This window comes from Pseudopodoces humilis, chromosome 2, assembly GCF_049639895.1.
Source record: "Pseudopodoces humilis isolate 2021_Gansu_Grassland_sample_001 chromosome 2, ASM4963989v1, whole genome shotgun sequence".
In the NCBI taxonomy this organism is placed as follows: domain Eukaryota; kingdom Metazoa; phylum Chordata; class Aves; order Passeriformes; family Paridae; genus Pseudopodoces; species Pseudopodoces humilis.
This window is the reverse complement of record NC_142201.1, coordinates 81,603,166-81,621,806: the sequence shown is the minus strand read 5'-3', so window position 1 is coordinate 81,621,806 and position 18,641 is coordinate 81,603,166. Positions and strand designations below refer to the sequence as shown.

The 18,641-nt window shown below is 36.0% G+C and overlaps 1 protein-coding gene across 19 annotated transcripts in view; it reads left to right on the top strand.

The window, feature by feature from the left end:
- DLG2 (discs large MAGUK scaffold protein 2) overlaps window positions 1-18,641 on the top strand; it is a 991,421-nt gene that overhangs the window by 712,652 nt on the left and 260,128 nt on the right. For all 19 annotated transcript variants that reach the window (XM_088051071.1, XM_088051059.1, XM_088051060.1 and 16 more), the window contains 3 exons: window positions 1,669-1,805; window positions 10,591-10,735; window positions 14,014-14,155. In XM_088051071.1, the coding sequence (XP_087907197.1) occupies window positions 1,669-1,805; window positions 10,591-10,735; window positions 14,014-14,155 (424 nt within the window). The remainder of the gene's footprint in view (window positions 1-1,668; window positions 1,806-10,590; window positions 10,736-14,013; window positions 14,156-18,641) is intronic.

The window sequence follows — 18,641 nt, the reverse complement described above, 5'->3', positions numbered from 1 at the left end:
TTGTTCCTTGTCCATAACTCTTTCAAAGAAAGTTTCCATTATTAATGCTTTATTAGAATATCTTTTCTCTTCTTTGTTAGCAGTCCTAAGGAAAAAATCTTCCCTGATGAAAAAATCTTTGTCTTTTTATCTTGGAGAGACAGTAGCACTTAAATAGTAGGAGTGATTGCCAGCTTTAGCTGGAAATTCAATAAAGCTTTATTTTAATTACCCCATACTTCTGAATTAGCTTCATGTGTGTTGTTAATAGTCAATTAACTAAATAGTGTTTCAATTTGAGATACAAATTCAAAGGTTTATTTTTGTAATTTACTGGTGTGTCACTATCCATTAAGTAGTCCATTATGGTATCTGACCACACATCTTTGTGAAGCTAAAATAACGATCAAATGAAAATAATGTGGGGGAAAAAATTAAAATATTTAATTCACTCAAAATCCCCCTTATATCCGTACTCATATAGCTGCTAAAAATGTTTTGTGTGTTAAATATACACTGTCCTTTAATTTTTATTGCCCAAGCAGTCTCCCTTTTGAGTTTGTGATGAAATGCCAGGTTTCAGGCAACTCACTTTTTACAACTGCACTTTACTGCTTAGGCTACAGCAATTACCAACATGTTTCTTTTAGGAGTGAGTGAACAGCATAGATTTCATAGATTAAACCAGTGATTACTCTCTAAATAGATATAACTGTTTTTCTGTACAGCTAAAAGAGAAATCCCTAGTTGGAGCATTTATCTAAGCAGATTATTGACAGAAACAGCTTCTCTGTTCAGATGGAAGTTCTCTGAAAAATTAGCTGTATGAAGTTAATTTTTATGGAAATCAAGTACAGTAATTTCTGTCTTTTCTTTGAGAGATAAAAATGTTCCTAAAAATTAAATCAGTTATTTGCTTGTATGTGCAGTCTGTCAGAGGATATGAAATACAGGAAAAGGAGAAAAATGTCTTTTTTTCTTCCCCACAACATCTATTTATTTTACCTTCCTTTTCTTGAATCATATTGGCATGTATAACTGACATTGTTCCAAATTTTGAATCTATGAGTGTTTATCTAGGAATTTCACAGATCACTGAATAGAAGTTACATATTTACAAAGGATTATTGCTTTATTACTTTATGTATCCATAGCCACAGATTTGTGTTGTAGAAAAAACCCACACTTTAAATCAAACATCTACACCTTTTCTCTTTTACTTTCACCCATCACTGTGGTACTACGTGAACTTGCAAAATGTGTGCTAGACCTCTCCAAGTATTTTTCAAATTGTGTGGACAATAAGAACACCTTCCATTTTGTTCTGATAGATGGTGATGTATTTTATAGCAATATTTAACAAAATAAACTCAAGGTTTCAGTGTTTTAATGCTGGTCATGGAAAGCTGAGCTATAACTTCTTGATGTAGGCTGCACTGGGCCCCAATGAGAAGGGTGAATAGAATCATCACTGGTTCAATTATTTTTTTTCTTAACCTTTCTGTAATTGTAAATGGGAAATAATTTCCTTACCTTAGTCCTGTCCCTGACCTTTCAGGGAATGTGAAAGAGTATGTTATTTGTATTTCTGTAAAAATCACTCAAAGCTTACAGTGTATATGCTACTCTTCCTCTTCTCTTTCATGTTTTATATTGTATTGCTAATGTTCTGTTTACAATATTTTCCAGGTCTAGGATTCAGTATTGCAGGAGGGGTGGGGAACCAACACATCCCTGGGGACAACAGCATTTATGTCACCAAGATTATCGATGGGGGAGCTGCACAAAAAGATGGGAGATTGCAGGTTGGAGATAGACTCCTTATGGTAAGTATGACAAATGTAAATCCCATTTATTTGTTTCATATAAGGACTTTCATTCACCATACATCTTTCTGGAGGTAACTGAAGCAGCTGTTATAATAATTATATTTCCATCATCCTCATTTTTCCCTTTTTTCTTAATACATTTCTGAGACTGAAGTTAAAAAAAAAAAATAACATTCCTCTGGAAAACTAACGTTTTATGAAGGCAGTGTATTATATTACTTTGACAAACCTTTTATGGAGAAGAGATAAAATGTATTATGCACATAAACAACAAGGCAAAATGTACCATAAAACTTGAAAGATTTTAGACAAACTGTTTGATAAGGTAGTTCTGATTCTACTGTTTGTTGTAAGCAAATTGAAAGATCTCAAAACATGCCAGTGACTCCCATGTAACAACTGTCAGTGGACTACAACCTACATTTCAGTACCTGTACCTGTTATGTATATGTTCCATATAGATGTTAAAAAAAACCCCAAACATTTTCCAAATTTTCCCTTGAGGAAGTGTATTCCTGCTATGTGCCGTGCTGGTTCATTGTTTCTTATCGATAATGCTTTCCCGCTCACAGAGTTTGTTTAATTCAACATCGAGGGGAAAATCCTGACCCTGGTAAATCAGCACAAGTTAATCTATGTCAAGTTGTATTCATGTCAGTGAATTTGCATAGATTTCAGCAGGTAGAGAAATACTTTTTTAATAAGTGCAATGAAAAAAGCTTGTACTGCACACTGTTTTGTGATGTGATATTTAAGCAGTAAAAAATTGCCTCGACCTTTTTTGCTGCCTATGAAGCTGCACCCAATTGAGGTTTTCTTTATTTGGCTAGGGACACTGTGTTCCAGTCACATATGAAAATGACCATTAATTTATACAGACTACTAAACAGAACTGGAAAGGCACTTGGTTGCTGGGTTGGTAGCTCTTTGTCTTTTTTAATTAACACAAATGGATAGATAAAACAGCTTAAGGATCAACAGGTGTGAGCAGAATCAGAGTGAAATGAAACTAGGACTCAAAATTTCTTTGGCATTTTTTCTTCGCACAATCTCAGCATAGTGAAATTCAAATTGCTGTTGGATAATGAAGTTTTGGCTTATTTTGGTGCAGAAATGTGTATTTTTATTTGCCGAATTTGCACTTTAGTTATTTTGCAACTTGTTGCAAATCTGTTTCTGTTCAATTGTTGCTTTTTACCCTGATGAAAATTCCTTGCAGTTTTTGTGTTATCTGCAGTTTTTCAATTTTTTGCTATGTTACTCTTAATTTCTTCCAATTCACATTAACAAACATACATATATATATATATATTAAAAAAAAGGAATCAAATATATGCAAACCCCCGACATTCACCCTCTCCTGTGTAATTCCACCAGAATTAATTTAAATAGAAATATTTTATATACCACTGTGAATAAATTAATTCTTTTCAGATGTGATTCACTGCAGTCAGATATAGATGTTTCTTCATTGTGACAAGTTTATAATTCTCAAAATGAGCAAAGGTCATTTGCATTATGTTTGATGTCTTTGTTCTTCTTTCTGTTCAGTCTGGACTGTTTCTTTACTAAGTGTTGTCTCCTTTTATCACTGCATGGAAATTGAGAAAAAAAAAATCATTCCAAATACTGTTCTCCTCTAGTTATGTACTTCCAGACCAAGCTTTTCATTGTGGCATAAGAAAATACTAGTCAGCTTACTCTTTGTATACCTTAATCATTAAGTGTTTGGAGATAGCTTTACACAATCAAAATCTATTTCTAAAATTCATGCAGATTGCAGCCATGTTTCTTGATTCTCTCCAGCAAGACACCCTGATTTGTTCGTAACTTCTGTACCTTCAGTATTTTTCAGTCCTAATTTGTGAATTATCTGCCAGTTCATGGCATTAACTTCATGTTCCTTTATGAATAGTGAGAGAAAAAATTAATTATTTTCTTTTGGCAGTGTTTCAACACAATATTACCCTTGTCATCGATACGGTCCTTCCTATGCTTCACTAATTTCTTATTGTTTATACATTTGAACAGCTCCTCTTTTTTGTTTTTTACTTCTCAGTAGTGCATCCTTTCTTCATATTTGTTTTTTTCCATCATTCTCTATAGAATTTTAAAGAACTTGTCATCCTTCTGGAATTCTCAGCAGCTGCTGGGGAGCTTTTTTAATTTTTATATCAGTGTTCTGATAATTTTGTGGGAAATGCTTTCGGATCCTGAAGAAAGTGAAAATCGAATTAATATAAATTTAAGATGTAAAATAATGTAGATGCAAATAAAAACTAATATTGAAATGTAAGACAAGAAGAGGCCATCTGGGCATTTTGCAGCTTGATGACCCTACTGTTATTAAATGCAGATTGCACACAGTGTGTTACGCTTTTCAGAAGATGTATTATGTAAATAATACATAGTGATTATTGTAAAACCTGTACAAGGGCATGTTATGCAGTTATGTTTCTGTGGCACTAAGCATGCACTAAGACTTACTAACCTAAGCACTTGCACAGGAAAATGCTCCATTGTATGATAATGCTGAGGTACCTGTTTGGAAAATTACTGCTGAAAGCATGAGTGTTTAAACCAAATACTTAATGGTTTTTCTAGGTATATATGAAAGGAAAAGAGCTCTTCTCTGAAGACTTACAGCTAGAAGAATATTCCCTCACTGTGTTCTGGTTAATGCCTGTGGTAATGTCTCCTTCTGCTGGTGGTAATGCCAGCAGTGAGAATTCCACCACAGTGAGTGCCTCGGCTTCTCTCTGCAGGGGAAAGGAGCAAAAGTAAACCACTTAGAGAGCATCACAGACCACCTTGGTAATTCAGGGTCAGTATAGGGCCAGGATTGCTCAGGGATTTATCCAATTGCCTCTCAAAAGTCTCCAAGGATGGGGGTTGCAGAGCCTTTCTAGGAAATCTGTTCCACAGCTCAACTGTCCTCCTGAGGAAAATAGTTCTCCTGATAACCTGTTTGCCCCTCTCTTGTTTCAGCATCTTCCTGTTGTCACTCATTCTGTTACACATGTGACTCTTAAAAGCTCAGCTTTGCCTTGATGATCTTCCTATGAGCACTGGGGGTCTGTTATTAGTTGTCTTCAGAGGAACCCCTTCTCCTGTCCGAAATTGCCAAGATACCCCATTTTCTCCTCAGTAGGTCGCTGCTCCATCCCCAACCATCCCAGCAGCATACCTCTCAGTTTGCTTCTTATGTCCTTTTTCCTGTAGTGCAAGAACCAAAACCCAACAGTTTCCAGGTATAGGCTAATGAGTGTGAACTATTGGGAAAAATCCTTTGCTTATTCTCCAACCTCTGTTCCTGATCATGCAGCCCAGGATGCTGTTTTCCTCTTTGCTGCCAGGACACACAGCTGGCTCATGCCCAGCTTGCATCCACCATCCACCAGCAGCCCCAAGCACTTTTCCATAGACATGCTGCCAGGCTGTCAGTGCCCAGCCTATGCTATTGATGGGACTTAGCTTGTGCCAGGGGCAGGATTTACTGTTTCTTCCTGCTGAACATCATAAAGTCTTCTTCAGGCCCTTCTTCCAGAATATGGTAGCCCTGCCTTCAAGAATCTCAACAGTGAAATGGAGTGTCATCTGAAAACATGATGCACATCTCAGCTCTTCAAGGTCACTGTTAATGATCATCAGGAAAAGCTGAAAAATTGTATCAGTTATTACAGCTCAGATAATAATTACTTTTTTTTAATCTCATACCATCATCTTTGGACAAGTTTGTTATCTACAGAATGAATAAATGAGAAATCAGTATAAAACTGCTACTAGTTTTTTACTAGTATGTAACACTAATTGCTAGAAGCATGGCATTTTTCAAGGAAAATACTAAAACCATTAGGGTTTAAAGGAAAATTTAAGTTAAATATTTATCTTTTGTAGCTATTAGCTTTACCAAAGCTAATAGCCAGAATACTCTTGCATGTTTGAGCCGTATCCTGTTGCTTCTTGGCCCATTTAGTCACAGAGATCAGTGATTGTATATAACAAGAGATTAAATTTGATTCTGTTTTCTTGAGGAAAACAGGAGAAAGGAACAGGAGTCATTTTCTTTTTCAGAAATTTATGCTTCCTTCCTGAAAGAAGTGTTATTTACTAGTAATTTCATAGGATTGCAGTGGGGTTGTGATTGTGCAGTTGTTGATGTGTTCCTTATAGGGTCTCCTCCAGTGTTTGTTTTTTTCAGATTGTGTATGAATGCAGGATCACATTTGTATTAAAGTGCATAAAATCAGAGCTTGTAATTCAAGCTGCATCTAGATTAGCATTTGGTTCTGATCAGAGGTGTTTTTTTTAAAGTGATTTTGGCTGTCTTTGTGGGATTGTCTTTTAGGAAACAGCCCAGAACTTGTGCAACAAAACTCACGAGTCCATGGGATTATAAGTATTTAGTTGATGCAGACAGATTTATATCCTTCCTACAAATGCTTAGTCTTCAGCACTGGAAAGCATTTAGCTCTTTGAAGCCTTTTAAGTGAGTGAGTTTTGAAAATGGCTATCAGCATTCTAGACTTACAGCTGGCAGGTTGCAGGTGTTTACTGGCAAATGTTCGCCCAGGAAAATCCACTGTCTGAATGAAGTTGAATATTACAGAAAAGCAAACATTACCACTGGTAAGGTAAAGATCACCCCTTTGTCTCATTCACTGAGTGAATCAAATCTTTTTTACCCTAAATCAATAGAGGAAATGAACAAATCCCCTTTAAAAAAAGAAAATTAAATAAGACAGACTTATTCCTCTGAAACTCTTATTCTCATATCAGTTTATATTGTTCTGAATAAAATTATTCTTTAGAGCACTTGTACAGTCATTTTGGGGATTCTAAGCTTTTCTAACTGCTTTTTGGGGCTTTTGATTTTCAGAATGAATCTAGGAAAACTTCCAAATAAAACATTCTTGCTTAGGTTTATACTTCATTGCCCTGATTATGCTATTTAGGAAAAAAAACCAACAAAAACAACCCACCCCAGTCTTTTTATATCTCTTTGGCATCATTTCTTATTGATTTCCCCTATCATTCAAATAGCTTCTTTGATTGGACTTGTATCTTTAATTTCCTTCTCTACTGCTATTTTATTTCTTTCCCTTATTTGTTTCTCATGCTATCAGTATGCTTTATATCACATACTTTCTATTTAAAGAAAAAGTTCTCTTATTTTTTTCCTTGAGATGCTGTTTGCATTTTTAAATTTCCACTGCATGGAATTTTTCCTATTCGAAAAGCCCCACTTTTTCCATGCCTTTTTTCTTTCTGACTCTTATCATTTAGCTCCTGTCACAGCATTTTTTGTCTCTAATATAAAACTTTGTAACTAAACTGACCAATCAGATAAATATCTTCTTCAGCATTTGCCTTAAGGGTTTTTTTTTTCCCCTTAATTAATTGCTACTTAAATTGGCTTCTTAGATCGAGAAAGTTAGCATGCAGTACCCATTCTACCCACTCAGAATTAAGTCAGCTCTTCTGCACTAAAATTCAGTCTCTCAGAGGATTGCATGCTGTATACACTTTCATTTTTTTCCTTTGTGTGCATCTCCCAATCTTTAGCTCTAACTCAACCCTTTTTTTGCAAGCTATATGCAAAAATATGTAAGGTTATCCTTACAGGTGGAAGTAAAGCTTTGCTATGATGCATTTATTGGGCCAAACCACTGAAAAAGCCAGATTTAGAACTTACAATTCCGTTAAGATAGACATCTTTTATGGAAGAAATAGCTCCATAAATAGTTTCTCTTGGTATAAATCTCAACATAAAAGTCGACTACAATATCATATTTCCTATTGTTATCATCTCTGTACAATGTTTTAATGTCCAGAGATTCCCTTATGAAAAAAATTACATACTACAGTCATCTTGCAATAATATCTAGGGGGCAGCTGAACAATAGAATTCTTCTAAATATTCAAGTTTTTTGTATATCAGAATACATACAGATGTCTTTACTTTCTATCATTGTTTTATGGTTAAAAAGTAGAAAATATTTTGATAGACGCACATAGGATTATTAATAGGAGTTGTAGATCCAAAGCAAGGACTGCCTTCTGAAGGAAACCTGGAAGTGCAAGTCTAAGCTGATGTTGGCAAATGACTAAGGAAGGTGATCTGATCTCCTTTTCAAACAGCTCCCACTTCCAAGAGACCTTAGGGCATCACTGAGAATCTTAGTTTTTGTGAATAAGTCAACAAGTTTCTTTGTTTTCTCATGATGTACATTGAGTCTTTCTTTATTTCTTTGTTCACTGAGAACTGAACGATCTAGGACAAAATGATTTTACATAAACTTTGCTATGAGCTCTAGGATCTTTTATAAACATAATGCTGAACTGCATAGATATTCAATCTTAGTTTGGAATTGCTTGAACTCCTTAACTTTTCTTCCGGATTTCAGTAATTTTTACAGTGTTGGTAAAACACCTGTCCCATAACATTATTGTCAGAGAGAAGACACAGGACCTGCTGTATCAAATATGTTTTCTGTGTATCATACTTTACTTTCTCTTTCTAAAATGACTTTTGCCTTTTTTATTGCACAACTGTGACATCCAAGTATCTTGTGCTGGATTTTTATCAGCTAGATTTACTGAAAAGAAAAACCAAAAACCAACCTTGGAAAAAAAGTTGCAGCAAGTTAATTTGTGTCATAATTGTTTTTATTCACTTCTAAAATGACAGAAAAGTAAAAAATCCAGACAGTTCTAAGATGCTTGGTTTTGTGTCTTTTTTTGACTAAGAACATTTTTTTAAAGCAGCTGTATAGTGGGTGAGGTTATGTGAGATTTTTCTACTTCAAAAAAAAACTTAGGATGAAACACAAGAAGGTAGATACAATGAACAGAGCGTGGGAAGGAGAAGAGGTAAAGGATAACCTTATGGTTATCTTTTTAAAATGTGTGAATCTGAAGTGTTTGGCAGTTTTGAAATATATAAACAAGAAAGGCATCATTTCAGCCACTTATTCTTTCTGCCAGCCTATTAATTTAAGACATTTATTTATTAAAGGTATATGTAAGTTACTGCTCTTTGTAACAAAGAAAGATATAGGAATTTATAGAAATTAGGTATAAGATTTTTTATTTAAATAGAAGACCTGTCAAAATACAGCATACCCTGTCAGCAGCTCCCTTCTGTTAGGAAGGTGTTAGGCTCTATCACTACTCTTCATGTCAAATTATCATAATATACCTGCCATTGTCTCTTTTAATTACCCTTAAAACCAAGCCTGAGAATTATACAAGGCAAAAAGAAGACCAAAAAAGGAAGACAGAATCTATGCATTCAGCAATACTGTCCAATAGCAATCATTTTTTCTTGGTTCTGATGAAATTGTCGGGATACGAAGAGTTCTCCAGTGATTCATAATAGCTGGATTTCTTTCCAGTTGCCAAACCCTTTGGCAGTTGCTTATTGTCACATTCAGGTTTCTGATAGTTTATTGATACTAAATTGCCTAGAAGGAGTATATTTTTCCCTGCTATTTCCTGTTATGTTATACTGTAGTGAGGAGGGAATTCTGCTTCCATCTTGTATAATCCTTAAAAGGAATCTTTGCAGTAACTGTGGAAGTTGCAGTATGGCAATTTAAATGACAGCAAAATGTTTCATTTGCAACATTCACTGTGAAATGTAGGTCATTGGAACAGGCTTCTCAGGGATGTGGTCAGAGCACCAAGCCTGCCAGAATTCAAGGAGTGGATGTTTCATTCGCTGCGAGGAGCAGGGAGTTGGAATCAATGATCCTGATGGGTCCTTTCCAACTCAAGGTGTTCTGTGGTTCTGTTATTTCTCTTGTCTTGTGCCACATGCCTGAAACCTGGATCTACACCCTTTACTTTTTTCCCCTATCCTATAATTTCTACCTCCAGGAGGTTTATACATTTTTGTGGCAGGGAACATTTATGGTTCTGTTTATAGGAGGAAAACCTATTATTGACATTCTGTGAATACAGAGGATTTATATGTGAATAAATTTCATGTGCCTCTACAATAAGCCACTTCTGATATTTTTCTTTTGATTTTCTTTCTGTGGGAGTAAAGCATAAATAGGCAAAGCTTATTGCCACCATTTCCCTCCCTAGTTTATCTGTAGTCTTCTACTCTAATCCTTGCTTAAGTGTTTTTCTTTTCTAAAAAAAGCATAGAACTAGTACTACATTATCTTACTTTTTCAATGTCTTTTTCATGTGCTTCTACAAAACAGACAAACTTTCACAATGAAAAACACCTTTTCCCCATCCTGAACTGCCTTTTTTTCAATTCCTGCACCTTCTAGGTATTCTATATGCCATTTTTTACCTCTCCTTATTTCAAGGGTCAATGTTGTATCAGTGATGGAAAGATTTGGGTGAGTTGAGTATTTCTGAGGTCCCAGCTGTGGAGGCTGAGAGATGAATTAAGAAGTTTATTTTGTTAGGTCAAATAATGTAGACAGTTTCTGTAACCGATATGGTGCTATTAACTTATAATTAAATACAGTTTTATATTGGTGATTATAGAAGTAGCAGAACATCATAAAGGACTTTTCTAATGGCAAAAACAAGCCTTCTTGACTCATTTTGATTCTGTGTATCAATATTGCTACATCAGTCTTTGAATATTCATGTGCTAAGAAAACAGTGTTTTCTGCCCTGCAGCAGTATTGCTTCTATATAAACTTTAATGCTCTTCGTTTACAGCAACGTTCCAGATATTTTGAAAACTTCAAGGCTGTTTCATCTTTGTGTCTATTTCTGCATTTCTACTCACCTTTCTGATTTCTCCTCTAAGGTAAATAATTACAGTTTGGAAGAAGTTACCCATGAAGAGGCAGTAGCGATACTGAAGAACACATCAGATGTAGTGTATCTGAAAGTTGGAAAGCCCACCACCATTTACATGACAGATCCATATGGCCCACCAGATATTACTCACTGTAAGTGACTTCTGTGACTTCCTTTACAAGAGATATTTGAGTTTGTCTTATGATTGTATTTTTTCATAGCTTGTTCAAAGTACCCCATTGTTTATGAAACAGCTTGGAAGATTACAAAAATGAAATGTTTATTGCCACCCAAGTATGCTGCACTCAATAAATATTGCAAATAATAATTTCAAAATTAATAAAACAAATAATTTAAAGTAAATAATTGCAAAAGTAGCAATGTAAAAGATTTATGGCTGTGCTGGTTCCAATTAGCCATTGTCCAGGTGATCAGACTGAACTGTATACCTCTTGTGAAGATTGCAGCAATAAGTATATGCAATTGCATTTTGAAATATGATTAGATTTGTAGCCTGGAGTACTCTGACCGCTGAAAAATTGGAACAAGCAGCAAACCATCTTGTACAAATGAAGTAGAAGCCTGAGGCAAATATATCTCATATATGAATAAAATATTTTACTGGAATGTAAAAATCACTGCTCTACTTACAAAACTTTACTTTTTTTCTGTGGATATTCAATGATTATTCAATAATTATTATTATTATTCAATAATTCATGAAGTTACAGAGCTGTTTGGGTTGAAAGGTACCTCAAAGACCATCTAAAAAGTCCGCCTGCCATGGACAGGGATACCTTCCACTAAACCAGGGTGTTCTTCAGAGCCACATCAGCCTGGCCTTAAGCACTTCCAGGGATGGCATATCCATGGCTTCTCTGTTCCAGTGCTTCATTACTCTCATAGTGAAGAATTCATAAATCATTGGTCCACTTCACATTATTCTCAGTTTATCCATCAACTTTATATATGTTCATCTGGCTTTTTTTTTTTTATCAGAGGACCAAGGCCTTATTTGTCCTTGCATTCAATGTACACTCTGTTGTAGTAAAATTTGTTTAAATAATATGGTAAAACTCAGTGAAGTATCCCATAGGAAGAGAAGATGTCCTCATTTTAAAGCAAAGTGATTTCAATCAGCCTGTCATATCCATGCACTCAAAAACAACTAGGCTCGTGTCCAGCACTCAGGTAGAAAGATGTGCATCCAGGTGCATCCCCAGGACTCCCTGAGGTGACCATGTACAAGGGTTGGTGGCTGGCTGTGGAGTCCTTGCCATATATATATAGATTTTATGTTGACAACCTCCTTGCTGGAGTGCTTTTTATATTCTTAAGGAGATGACAGCAGTAAGGATCTTCTGTCTCTGCCATCTGTCCCTACTATGCACGTCTTTAGGATTTACTCACATCACTGCTGTCTCCTGATCTGAGTGTCCTAGGCTTCAACCTGGTCTTTATCACCCCTATTTCTTAATGGCTTGAATATTTGTTTTAATTTGGGTGTAGGCTTTCCTGGCAAGTTGCATGTAATTATACTGACTATTGATGACTTATTGATGAATCTAGCTTTATCGATATATGCCATAATTTTATAACCCTCCTGCCAGTCCTCCTGGTGTCCATACCCAAGCATTTCCATTCCCTTGTCATTCACAGCAATCTTAACATTTCAGCTGCACTCTCTGTACCACTGGTGCCCATTACTCTAAAGAGTTCATTGCTGAAAACTCCCTTCTTCATTAGCTGTTCATTAAAAACTTGTCTGCCTTGATCCCCAACAGGAACCAGCTGCACCATCTAACAACTGGGTGGGAATACAATTTTTGACAAGAGCTTCAGCAGTCGATTCATACCCATCTTGATTTCCTGCTAATAATTCTGTGGGCACTTAAAGCAAACTAAGGGGGGGATACTTACAGAGGGTGGTAAATGCTAAGGATTTAAATTTTTCTGCACTTTTGCAGTGTTGCTATTGTGGACTGACAGAGTTGCGGGAAAAGCTAAATATCCCAAATCCTCCTAATTCAGTCTTCTTCGTGAAAACAGAAGGGAAGCTTTTGTAGCATGCATGTCAGTGGTATGCTCAGCCGTGCTGAGGATGCCTGTTTAGTTGGCAAATGTTACGACAGATGGCAATCATGTTGTTCAGTAGCAGCCTGGTCTGGATCTTAGCAAAGCCCAGGAAGTAAAAATGTTAAATATCCCTATCCAATCTCCAGCTTTATAATACTTTCAAAATAATGATTTTGCAGTTCTAAAACAGTGTGGTTTATTATGTCACATTATAGATCAGCAGCATATGAGAAGACAGAAACAATTCCAGTGGGAGAGTAAAGGTTGAAAAGATTTGCAGTAGCCCTTCCCAAGCTGTTGGTGCATAGAGATTCATTTATCCTCAGGGAACCTTTCATTATACCTACATGTTCAGAGTATTTCAGAATGCATAATGGCCTTTCCCTGTAGAGAGATTTTGCTTTGAAGCATTCTGTATCTCAGGATCTGAAAAAAAGACTGAAAGTAATACTAGTAAGTTTAGCTGTCTTCTTCTCATGATAAAATTAATCACAGATCATTTCAGAAGCATGTAACATTGTTTTTTCTATTTATTTCTTTTTCTAATTCAATTAAGTAGAGATTGAGTACAACTATTACTACATCTCTCCAGTCATAAATGTCCCAGATAACTTCAGAATAGCAAAAAGCACGCAAACAACAAAACCTGCAAACCCAGTATATAAACAGACAACACAGTACTGTAACTTTAATCATTAATATGTAAGGGATTTGCATCCCTTTTCTATTTCAAGTATACAGATTTACTGTGGTCTAAATACCATCTATGTTGATACTGAAATTTTGATCATATTGCGGTTTTGGGCACTTCTAGTAGATCACAGCTTTGAATGTGCAATTTGAATGTGTAATGTACATAATTCTTGCCACACATAAAATTCCTGCTCTTATCCTGCATTGAGTTCTTAGTATGTTACTCCCGTTACTGCACTGGAGCCAAAAAGAGTGCTTTTAATCTCATCCTTTCCTAATTGCATTTCCTTCTGCAAGTTAGTCCTAAGTGAAGAAAGTTTCCTGTCTCCCAAACAGGAGACCTATTCAGGCTTCCTCTTCAGGAACTAAAGATCCTCTAAAGAGTGAATCCCTGCAAATAACCCAGCATTTCTGTTATTATTATTATTATTATTATTATTATTATTATTATTATTATTATTATTATTATTATTATTTTCAGGGAAACTCAAGCTGTTAATTCTTTCTTGTTATATTTTAAGCTCTCTCAAGCTAGGATTATTTGTTTTGATTGTATTTACAGCATTGAACATATTCTTGGTACTTAAAAAAAATTATGTTCTTGTGACATCTAATGATACATGAAAGTTGCTGACTAGAAATGTTCATTTTTAACCATCAGCTTATTCTCCACCAATGGAAAATCATATACTGTCTTCTGGAAACAATGGCACTTTAGAGTACAAGGCATCCCTGGCCCCTATCTCACCAGGAAGATACTCACCCATTCCAAAGCACATGCTTGTGGAGGACGACTACACCAGGTCAGATACTTCTCTTTATTTGTTGCCTTTCATGCAGATGTAAAGGACATAAGTTAAGCACTCAGTGCATCTCAAACAGAATGCAGTGTACTGTACCTTTCTATTCAGCCTTTTTTTTTTTTTTTTTAAATAATCCCCAAAGAACTGTGACTACTATGTGGAAGTACAGTAGCAGAATTGTATCTGTGTAGTTAATTTCAAGGTAGAAGAGACACATAGGTAAAGGCTGGGAGGATTCTTTTATGCCTTGTTTTAGATGAACACTGAATGTCACTGATGAGACAGTGTGTATTTATCTTTTTGTTTGAAGAGCGCTACCATTCACCTAGAAGGCAGAAGTTGTTCAGTGTGGAAAATGAGCTCCCATTATAATGTCTAATGCCACAGAAAATGAGAAATTATTTTTTCGGGGGCTAGGAGGGGGCTGTTCTGATCCTCTAACCTGACTTGCTGTGTCTTACAAGTGAAAGAATCTCATCCACTTACGTATTCATCAGCTTCATAACCCACTAATTTGCATTTCATTTTTCTTGTTGCATGTGATTACTATCTCAAGCAGCTTAACTTGTTGGATCAGACAGATTCAGAGTAACTAAATCATGATACAGTGCTTAATCAGGACGTAAATGTGTGGAAAACCACACCTTTCTTCCCTGTCTTGGTTAAAAGAGTTTATCTTTTGTTTTGATTGAGAATGCAAAGCTGAAATGGATTCCCTTCAACTTACGAGACATTCAGTTAGAATGGACTTTCTCTGAATGGTTCCAAGAAGTTACATTTTTAATTAATAGCTAAAACATTGAGTTCATTAAATCTGCACCAGTGTTTTTACCTGATCTAATAATGATCTCATAATTTCTCAAATTCCCCTGTATAGGGAGAATTCCAATATTAAAATATCTGTGTTGCAGTGATGAAGGCTTTGTAAATTAGCTTGTAGGGCTGAATTCTCTTCTATAGTGAGATGTCAGCACAACTATTGCCAAGAAAGAGTTAGAAAAGTTTAAAAACAGCAAAAAAATTGCACCCTTAAAAGTAAATAATAGCTAAGGACATAATGAAGTCACAGAAAGTGAAGGGATTAATTCTAAAAAAGAGATAAGCTGTCCTGGCAATGAAAAGATCATTTAAACAGAAGGTTTGTAAGGTGACAAAGAAGTATTGCTAGTCCTGTTTCTTTGTGTTCATGTAGCTGATTTTAACATTCTAGTTACCTCTAAAAAAAAGTAAAGAAGAAATAGTTACAGAAGGGAAAGCAGTGACACTCTTAGCCCAGTAGTTTAGCAGATATCTAGTAGAAAGCCTGCAAAGAACCATGCAGAATATGAATTGAAATTAATTAGGATATTCTTCTGACCTTTTTTTTTTTTTTTCCTTAGGAAGAAAGATGCATTTTTATGCTGATATTTTTAGAATGTTTTTAAGCAAGTTAGTTGTGGTGGTTTAGCTCCTGAGAGAAAAATGAAATACTGGCAGTCTGTTTCTTCTCTGAGGTATTCACACCAGTGTCCACTTTATATTATTTGGAGGGAAAAAAATGAATGCCCAGAGAAGTTATTTTTATTGTGTGAAATACTTCACTCCTGTGTTCTTTTTCCTGTCTAGATTTCCAAATTAATGTGTTGCCTAATCAAGGGCTGATATCTAAAATCTAGCTGTGGCACTGGCACTATCGACAGGAGCTGCTGACTCTAGGAGCATGATCTGTGACAGGCGTGTGGCACCAGCAGGAGTAAGGGTGTCAAGTGACAGGAGCAGGCTCTGAATGCCACAGCACAAAGCAGATGGAAATCTCATATTTCTGAGCAAGTGTTAATTCTGACCGATTGAAAAGGAGGAGGCTATTTGAGCTTCATTTTATTAGTGAAAATAGTCAATATGCTACATCAGGAAACAAATGCACAAAGAGAAAACAAACATAGTCATAAGACAAATGACTCTTGCCATTGCATTTCCTCACTGGACACGCACATACATTTGAGAGACACCCAAGCAAGAACCAAAGACCAGTTTTCTTCTCTGACTACAGTGACTAAGAAGCTCTGACCTTAAAAACCAAACCATTTAACCCTTAAATGCTGCTGAGATTTTTTTTTTTTTTTATAATGTTCATGTGTCTAATTATTACCTATTGATTCAAGTGGGACTAGTGAAATGCAGCAGTTAATTCTCACAGCTATAAACTCAGAATAGTGAATGCACTCTTTCTGTTCAATGCCATAGGATTGCTGATGGATCTGCCATTAAAATAAGATGTTTGGGAAGACTTTGTTGCTGACCAATTCAGAAAATCTTTAGGGTATTCAATTATCATATTGATAACTTTAGTAAAACCTATAGATGCCTTGATTGCAGCATTTACAATTAGATTTTCTCACATAATGTTTTATAATTAAGATGTTTGCCAGGTACTGCAGTGCTGTCCATTAAAACTACCTGGTTCTTGCTGTAATAGGTTTACAGGGCTAATTTACATTGTGCTCACATAAGGAAATTTATTACCCATGCAGTCTTGCAACACTTGGAGCAGATTTTCATTTGTGCCAGCTAAATATATTTGGAATAGTAACTTCTCCATTAAAAAAGGCTTTTGCAATTTTGGAATTCTCTGTACAAGTGATTTGAGTGAGGCAGATGACAAGCTTTCCTTTAACTTGCTTGTGATAATGAATTTATCAGTAAAGCCTACATGACTGAACATTCAACTCATTCTTCCCATTTCCTCCTGCTTTTTGGTTTTGTATTTTTTGTTGTTGTTGTTCATTCCAGTTCTAAGGGTTTTTTGGGTTTTTTTACCTAAATATATCTATTTTTACTAACAAAAATAAGTGTTTCAGTTGATACAAGTTTGTATCTTTTGGGCTGATGTTGAATCTCTGCCTGAAAAAAATTCAGTCTATATAAAAAATGGCCTAAGGGATAGAAAAATAGCAAATCATCTTCAGCCATAAATTTTAATGAAGCTGGATGTTGTCTCTTAATTACTGAATGTTTTTAAGCTGTGTGTATTGTTGGTACAAAATACAATCATTGATGGGCATATTTTACTTCTTAATTTTTCTGCATTTATTTTAAATTCCTTTAGAATGGAAACTTTGGCTTCCTGTATTTTTTACAGCAATTATCACCTGATAAATGAAATAAAATAACAGAAGTTCACGTTAGTAGAATGGGAGATCAAAACCAGATAAAAAATGTATGTCAAATAATTCTACCAGTTCATATGGCAAGACGCTGCTTTTTTTAGTTTTTAGTAAGATTAAATTGTTGTGCAGTCAGTGCAGGGGATTCATTGATTGTGTTCCTGATCAGTCCCTGATACTGCTAGAGGGAAGAAACAGGATTTGTGGCAAAGGTGGTGATAAATAACTGCTGGGGTCAGAGTGACCATGAGTTGGCTTAGTTCTTGATTCAAAGGTAGTCTGGAAAGATAGTCAGCAAGTTATGACTTGAGATTTCAGAAGAGCAGACTTCAGCCTTTTTGGAGAGTTGCTTAGCAAAATCTCTTGGGATGCTGCCACAGAAACATAGGGCCCATGAAAGATGGATGGTTTCTAAATAAAACTTACTGAGAACTCAGGAAGGAACCATCTTGTTGAGCAGAAAGGAGGGGGGCTCAGCAGAAGGTTTTCATGGCTGAGCAAAGAGCTTTCTGGTGGCCTGAAATGCAAAATATAGACAAGCATTGCTTGACTGCTTAGTGACAAAATTAGAAGGCTGATTGATTTGAGCTAAGACTTACCCTCAAGGGTCATAAAGGAAAACAAAAGTGATTCTGCAGATGTGTGCTACTTTAGAAATTAAGGTAAAACTTGAGGAAGGGAAAAGGTGATGAATAGGAGAGAAGTCGATGTAGTGACAGATAACGTAGAAAAAGCTGAAATACTTAACAACACGTTTGCCAGGCACTTAAGGGCCCAGAAGGTAATTGGAATAGTCAGCACAGATTGACTAAAAGCAGTTTGTGTGCTTGTCCAGACTTGTTGACTTTCCTGATGAAATTTTTAACTGCTTGGATGAGGGAAGAGGAGTGGCTGCCCTTCACCAAGCAGTGCCACAGCACAGGTGCTCCCTTGAGCAGGAATGCCTCTCTGCTGAGGGAAAACACAGCTGACTGCAAAGTCATGCCTGACCTGTGTCATAACTCCCACTAATGTGCATCTGGGATCTGCTGTGGGGCATGGTAATTCCTTTTCTCCACTAGTTGTCATGGGGAGTGGCTGCAAAGGTATTTCTCACACCTCTTCTGTGGGCAGGAAAAGCTGTAACACGGGGAGCACCCTTTAAAACGCTTCCAACAGCCTCTCATCCAAACATCAGGAAGTGTTGGATGAACATGTACAGCTAATCAGAAAGGAAATATGGTTTGTAGTGGTTTGGAAACCTTGTGGATAGCCTTTTGGGTTTCTCCTGGAATGTGTGCTGTATTACCTTGCTAGTTAGCCTTCTCCCAGCATGGCTATGCTCATTTGCACACAATGATGTT